Genomic DNA, 7,947 nt, shown 5'->3' on the forward strand with positions numbered 1-7,947 from the left:
AAGCAGAAACTAACACACCATTGTAAAGCAATTATACTCCAATAAAGATGTTAAAAAAAGATTAAAAAATAATAATAATAAAATAAAATAAAATTTGTGACCAATTTAAATGTCCTTGAATAGATTTTTCTTTTAAAAAATTGCCATGCATTTATTATATAGGTTATAAAGATGTTTAAGTTTTAAGTTCTAAAAAGCATGTAAGAACATAAAAAATGTTTTAAGATATTATGTTTAATAAAAAAGAACATTTCATATGTATCCCAACTCTATAAACTATATAGATAAATAGTCTAGAAAGAAGTATACCAAAGGCTATGTCTGATATTTTTTTCCTTTTTGCTATACATAAAATATTGTGTCTTTTTTACTTCACTTTGCTAATAATATATAAGCCAGAAAATAATAAAAGTACTATTAATATTAACTTTAACTTTCCAAATATTTCTCTCCAATAGGTGTCAATCCACGTTCATCCAGCTTTTACCCCACCTTATCTTTTCCCAATTGGGGATGTTGCTGTCACGTACACAGCAACTGACTTATCCAGCAACCAAGCCAGCTGCACTTTCCATATCAAGGTTATTGGTAAGTCTTCAAATTACTTGGGTAGGTTTGTGAAAATAATCCAGTACCCCCAAAGACTTTGCTTCTCCTTTATCTTCAACAACTCCTTTCTCACTGATTCTTCCTTCTGTCATTGAAGCCTACTGAAGCCACTTCCTCTTTGAAACCTACGTACCCTTTAATTATCACTCTGTCTCTTTGACCCCTTCCTATATGAGCCTTTTGAAAAGTTCCCAATGGTTGCCATCTCTTTTGGCTTAACTGCCATTTATTCTCAAAGTCACTCAAGTCTGGCTTCTGTCTCCTTCACTCATAGAAACTACTTTCATCAAGGATACTGTGATCTCTAGAGCTAATCCTACTGCACACTTTTTAGTCCTTACTTGACATGTTTCCATAGATTTTACAGTATTAACAATGCTCTCTTTATCAAAACTGCCTCCTTCCATAGCTTCTCTGACACCAGTCTTTCTGTTTTTTTTTCCCCCATTATTCTCATTTTTCCTCCTTGATTGCTTTTTTAGGCTTCTCTTCCGCAGACCAATTCTCAAATGTGAATGATCCCAGGATTCCGGCCTTGGCCCTCTTCTCTTTCTTTCTCTCTAGTTTTCCTGGTAATTTTGTTAACTGACAGCTCCCAGATTTCTATCTCCAGCTCAAATTTCTCTTCTGAAATTCAGAGCAGTATATAATACTGCCTACCGACTTTCCCACGTGGATGCCCCACAGGCACTTCAAACTCACCCAAACCTAAAATACTTCTTAGCTCAGAAAATGGAGTGAAGACCTAGCTACCATGCAGAAATCTGGAAGTCATTCTTGATTCCTCTCCCTCCATCACCAACATCTAATACCTCATCAGGTTCTACTGGTTTCATCTCCTTAATATCTCTGAAATCTGTCCCAGTCTCTCCATCCTCACATCCCATTGCTATACATCACTCCTTCTTTTTTTTTTTACTTTATTTTTTTGGTTTGGTTTACTCCATCATCTCCCAATTGGTGTTTGTGCTTTCAATCAATTCAGTAGATACCAGATACCCACCAGCAAGACTTATTAATACGTGGAGAATATATGAAGTGGTCTGTAGCACTCAAGAGCACAGACTCTGAACCCAAACTGCTTGACTCCATAGCCAGCTCTCCCACTTAAGGCAGTGTAACCAGTCACCTCTCTGTGCCTCAGTTTCTTCATCCAGAAATAGAATTAATAAATATATTACCTTATAGGATTATTGTGAGATTTTTGATTAGTTAAGATATACAAACTGCTCAAGGTAGTGCCTGACACATTAAGCTCTGTGTAAATACACTAACATTTTTGTATTTTGGTCTCAGATATATTTTTAATGTTTATTTTAAAATTCAGTACATTAAATTCATTTTATTTTAAGACTTTTACATAACCTCTTGAAATAACTAATGTGTATCAAACTGGCTTCTTACCCTAGAAATGATAGGTTTTGGTGAAAGTAGATAAAAAGACTCATATAAAAGTCAGTCTAGTTCGTGTCATAGTGCTTAGTTGTTTTTAATTGCTTTTTCAAGGTTGTTTTAAGCATGAACTTTGTCACATGAAAAATATGTTGCATTTGTTTTTATGGCGCTGTGATTTTAAACATGAAAATGTGATTCAAGAGTTTGCCAAGTTTTCATTTTTCACAATGAAGAGTCAGCATGATGAAATGTAAAAAGTGTACTTGAGTGTCTAGCTAGACACCAGCTGAATTTTCACATTATGAAAGAGAGAGGAGATGGGAGGGAGGAGGGGACAGGAGAAGGAGGGGGAAAGAGAGAGTGGGGGAGAAAGGGAGGGGGAGAGAGAGACAGAAAATATTCCAAAGCCTACATTTTCTTGTTTTCCTCAGATGATGGGGGCGTCGGTGTCTTAATGATAAATGAGAGGAGATAGGAACACTTTTGTTTAACATTCCACAGAGTGCTGCCTCACTTGCTTTGAATGGACTTTCTCTCCCTCGTGGAGACAATGCATCTGGCTGGTACCTCCAATTCTTTGACAGTCATTGGCCTCGTCTTACTGCTCTCCTGTCCCTGAACTTCAACTTTAAACTGTTTGGCTAAAATCAGATAAATTTAGAAAATCTTGGAACTATTTCATTTGCAATTTCTTTTGGGAAAACAGTAAATACTGTCGGATTTGTAAATTTAACTATGAATTGGCTTGATTCAGCATTCTCAAAGTGCACTGACCTCCTATGAGCATTCCTTCATTCTTTTCTTTATTCAGCAACTTTTTCTGAGCATCTGTTATGGGCCAGGTGCCCTGCTAGGCCATGGAGACCTAACTGTGAGCAAAAGAGGCTCCACTACTGGTTGACAGAGTTTACAGCCTAGGAAAGTAGTAAACCAGAGATCCTGTATTAAGGAAATGACAAACAGGAAAAGAGAAAACCTGAACATTTATTCATAAGACTTAGCTTAAAACAAAAAGCTATATATTCTCCAGAGGTAGAGCTCGTTTAATTTCAGAATTATATGTTTCCATATGTCATTGATAGTATATCATCCTAGGCTTGAGGCCTATGACTATAATTTACCAGTTTAATGACCTAAGGCAAGTCTCTTAAATTTGCCTGGTTTAAGATTCCTTACCTATATAATTAGAAAAGTAGTATTCGTCCAGTCTCCCTCAAAGGCATGTTATTACAGATAGAAGGACATTTCAAAAGTGTAAACATTAATAGTTATGTTAAAATTTCCTCCTTTGCACCTTCTTTATTGTCCTTTACTGACATCCTAAAAATTCCACCACATTCCGTGAGAGCTTTGAAACCTGGCTCATCCGCGCCACCACCTCAAACCCCTCCTTCAGTGTAGATTACAGTGCCCAGCAACAGACGCACAGTTCTTTCATTTCTACCATGGCTTTCACCCCGTCTCCACTGTAGCCACCCATTCCCATGTCCACACCCTGTTCTTTGTCTTTACCTGGAATTTATCAACCTTAGGAATCTTAGACTCCAGTGTCCCATCTATGAACATAACCTCCTGGCCTTCCAACAATACAACATCCTCACTTACATCTTACGTAGTCTACAGCGTGGCTCGGATCCCTGCCCATTGGTCCTTCCATTTAGCATCTCTCAGCCCTTCCGTTAAGAGGAGGATCATGGGAGTGATCCCAGTGAAATGACCGCTTTGGTCATTTCATGCCTTCCAATGATCTGGGAAGGTTTTCTACACTTCTAGGTGGATCAGCTCAACTACCAGTGGCAAAACTCACAAATTAAACGCTCACCGTATCCTGGATTTGCCTTTCATACTGCTGTGCTCATGGTGATTTTAGCAATCTGGTATTCCTTCTTCAACAGGCAGAGGGACGTATAGCAAGAATCAGCTTTTTCTTTTGATGTTGAGGTCAGGGATGAAACATACCTCATCATCAAAGGGACCCCAGGGCCAGCCTTGTGTCTAATGAGGTCAAGGTTCTCTGCTAGCACAAGTAGACTTCAATTCTCTCTTGCAACCTTCCTCATCAGTTTTGAGCATCAATTGTGACTTCATTCTCTGATTTCATGTTCTTTAGATGTAGAACCACCTAGCATAGACTGGTGCAGATCCCCACCTCCAGTCCAGGTCTCCGAGAAGGAACATGCCGCCACCTGGGATGAGCCTCAGTTCTCGGACAACTCAGGTGAGAACGCAGAGATCATGTTGTCAGTATGCTACCGCTGAATTATACTTTATTTTAAAAAGCTTTTAAAAAGATAAAAGAGAAGTGAAAAGCAAATTACATCTAAATAGAATGAATAATTATATAAGGTAATATGTTTTAATGCTAGGATAATTATATATAATTTAACATTATTAATCTTACCTATCCATGGCTCTTCCTTTCATTCAATATTCAGTGGACATTATTAAACGTGTACAAGGTGTTTTATTTGAAAGTGTTCTAATAAATTCGTTGAGTCTCTAAGCTTCTACTGTCCTAAAGACTTAAACTATGCATCCTATTGGTAAATCTAATGCAGTTCTATGTTTTCATACTCAGTTCTTAAACGTTTGTCAAAAAAGTTATAAAAATTCATGGGAAAACAGAAAAAAATGAGCTAATATAGCTGAAGTTCACTTTAAAGCTTTGACCAAAACCCCCCAAAAAGTAAGAATGCAAGTTAAATAGATTTCTTAATTAAATTTCCAGTATTCACAGAGACTGACTTATTCAAGGAAAATAATTTATTTAGTAAGAATGCCTTAATTTAATAGGTTTTTGAGTCAACAATTTCTGTGTTATAGCATAAAATTATATCTTTTATTTTCTACTAGCGGCCAAATCAGTACAAATAGAATGCCCAGCTGGTTTGTATAAATAGAAAATGAAAATTCAAATCAAATAAAGTGACTGCACACAATAACCCCCAAATTGGATTCCTTCTTTCCTTTCTAGGGGCTGTGTTGGCCATCACCAGAAGTCATACACCAGGAGACCTTTTCCCTCATGGGGAGACAGTAGTGCGGTACACAGCCACTGACCCCTCAGGCAATAACAGAACATGTGATATCCACATCATCATAAAAGGTATACTTTGCATAAGCCTCCAAAAATCTAGTTGAACTTGATATATGTAATCGCTATTGCACTCTATTTTGTGAAAGAAAATAGTCTATGAGCAGTAGATGTTTAAAGTTAGAATACTGACAGATTTTACTGAGATTTCTGATTACTATTCCTTCACTTCATGGTAAATAGAAATACTTTCTTCCGGGGTAGTCTTTAATTAACGACTTATTAACATTTTCTCCAAAATTGTAAAGTATTGTTGTCATGATCCTATTTTGAATGCTTGAGGAGACAGATTCAGAAAATGTATTTCCTATGTAATGTTGTCTGGTTTTCATTTTTCTTAAAGGAATGCCAGAAAGAACTTGCAAATCAGAAGTACTTTATCTTTTCATAAAATATGCACAGTTACACATAGGTAATTAATTTACCCATAATTACACATAGGTACAGTTTTTTAACTATACCCACATAGGAATCAAAAAGCAGACTTTGCAACAATCCCACACTAAGGATTTACTGTGAGAGTTTTTCTAGGAGTAGTGGTGGACGGGAGGAGTCCTTTTCAAAATTCAGCTTAGACTCTTGGATTTTAATTTATATTTCTTATACCACTGTATATGAGTAATACAATTTTTTTTACACAGGTTCCCCCTGTGAAGTTCCATTTACACCTGTAAATGGGGATTTTATATGTACTCAAGATAGTGCTGGAGTTAACTGCACATTAAGTTGCTTAGAGGGCTATGATTTCACAGAAGGGTCTACTGACAAGTATTATTGTGCTTATGAAGATGGTATCTGGAAACCACCATATTCCACTGAATGGCCAGACTGTGCTAGTAAGTTCTAAGTATTTTCTGGACTCCTTTCATATGTGTGAATATGTATTTGTCTGCCTATGTGTATAAATTTCTAAACATTAAAGGGAAAAATTGCTTTAATATAGGGATTAGGGGGCTTCCCTGGTGGCGCAGTGGTTGGGAGTCCGCCTGCTGATGCAGGGGATGCGGGTTCGTGCCCCGGTCCGGGAGGATCCCACGTGCCGCCGAGCGGCTGGGCCCATGGGCCATGGCCACTGGGCCTGCGCGTCCGGAGCCTGTGCTCCGCAACGGGAGAGGCCACAACAGTGAGAGGCCCGCATACCACAAAAAAAAAAAAAAAAAATATATATATATATATATAGGGATTAGGTTTGGTGAGTGGAAAATGGTGCCGTGAATTTGAAGTGTTTGCAGATAAGAGAAATGCTTGTCCCTTGACTTAAGATATTAGCCCCCCAGAGTCTTGCTATTCATCGGATTGCTATAGGATAAGATTTAGTTTATGGCAGAACCATCTTGGCGCTCTCATTTTTATTTACCAGAATTATCCGAAGAGACTTGTCAGCATGTCATTCTTGACTTGTAAACTTCAACTTATAAAATATAGTCTTACAGTCTTTAGAAGAGCTTATGTTTAAAGTAAGAGCCAATATACGTGATGCAGTGAGAGATAAATCACATTCTCTTTAGAAGTGATTTAGATTTAGAGCTATTCTGTCATCTTATATATTATTATAAAAATAACCCAATATCTTTGTCTAGTGTAAATAATATTTTCTGGAGTGAAACTTTGATCTAGTACTGTAGATAAAGTTTAAATGCCAATGTCTTAGAAAAAGAGTAAAGCCCTCTTACTTGAGCTATTTTTTTCCCCAAATTTGGGAAGCAAATAAAAGTGATATCACTCACCTCTATCAAAGATTTAGACAGTAGGATTTTAATGGTGATGCTATTAGGAGACATCGTCTCTGAATATTCCAAGACATCTTGCTGAGTCTAAATTCTAAGCTTCTGATCCAAGGAAAAATTTATCTTTGTGAAATTACACTTTCAAGAAATAGAATTTCACATAATATTCAGAAATTTTTCAATGTCTATTGATTGAAAATATAATATAAACATATAAGTTATAAGTTTACATAAATATAAATTATAAAATCTTTGCAGCTAGAATTTTTTCAAAGATTCCCAGGAATATAATGAGGAGAATTTTTATATCTCTTTTTCTCTTAAATGCTCCTTTTTTTATATGGTTGGAAGGTAAAGAATAATATATCAAAGCAAACTTACCATCAGGTAATTGGGTATAGAGCTGCTTGGCTCATGGTTTATTATGATCAGTTAATGCCTGGAAACATTCCTTAACTGCCATCTTTTGTTTTTATAACAATCCCAAAAATCATGTTAGGATTAAAATACCAAGTTACAGTTATTCCACAGAAAATTAAATCGTTGTTTTGAAAACACTAACCAACTGGAGCTGTTTTTTCCAACATTTTCCAGTAAAACGTTTTGCAAATCATGGGTTCAAGTCGTTTGAGATGCTGTACAAAGCAACTCGTTGTGATGACACGGATCTGTTGAAGAAGTTTTCTGAAGCATTTGAGACCACCCTGGGGAAAATGGTATGTCAGTAGCATTCCTTTGTTGCTTGCCATATTTGAAAGGACACTCGCTGTTGAGTTTTTTGTAACCTCTCTGGGTCACCTGCAACAAAAATTCTTTGTCCTGATGATTCCCTTCTTCTTTGTGACCCAGACTTCCTCCTCATATTTAGAATTATTCATAGGTTTTTGGACTTCTGGAGTGAATTACATGTAAATCTGTGTTAAAGCACTTTGAATTTTTTAAAACACTCCAAGTCAGAAAGGGAAGCTTAGGGTCCATGTGGTTTGAGAATGTCTGCTTTGTTATTTAAAGTATGACAGGGGCTTCCCTGGTGGCGCAGTGGTTGAGTCCGCCTGCCGATGCAGGGGACATGGGTTCATGCCCCGGTCGGGGAGGATCCCACATGCCGCGGAGCGGCTGGGC

General features: G+C 37.1%; 1 protein-coding gene across 5 annotated transcripts in view; it reads left to right on the top strand.

Moving 5' to 3' along the window:
• Nucleotides 1-7,947, top strand: part of SVEP1 (sushi, von Willebrand factor type A, EGF and pentraxin domain containing 1) — a 204,051-nt gene that overhangs the window by 99,381 nt on the left and 96,723 nt on the right. For all 5 annotated transcript variants that reach the window (XM_055087033.1, XM_028493673.2, XM_024126322.3 and 2 more), the window contains 5 exons: nt 459-588; nt 4,115-4,222; nt 4,979-5,110; nt 5,740-5,934; nt 7,420-7,541. In XM_055087033.1, coding sequence (XP_054943008.1) covers nt 459-588; nt 4,115-4,222; nt 4,979-5,110; nt 5,740-5,934; nt 7,420-7,541 — 687 coding nt within the window. The remainder of the gene's footprint in view (nt 1-458; nt 589-4,114; nt 4,223-4,978; nt 5,111-5,739; nt 5,935-7,419; nt 7,542-7,947) is intronic.

This window comes from Physeter macrocephalus, chromosome 9, assembly GCF_002837175.3.
Source record: "Physeter macrocephalus isolate SW-GA chromosome 9, ASM283717v5, whole genome shotgun sequence".
NCBI lineage: Eukaryota > Metazoa > Chordata > Mammalia > Artiodactyla > Physeteridae > Physeter > Physeter macrocephalus.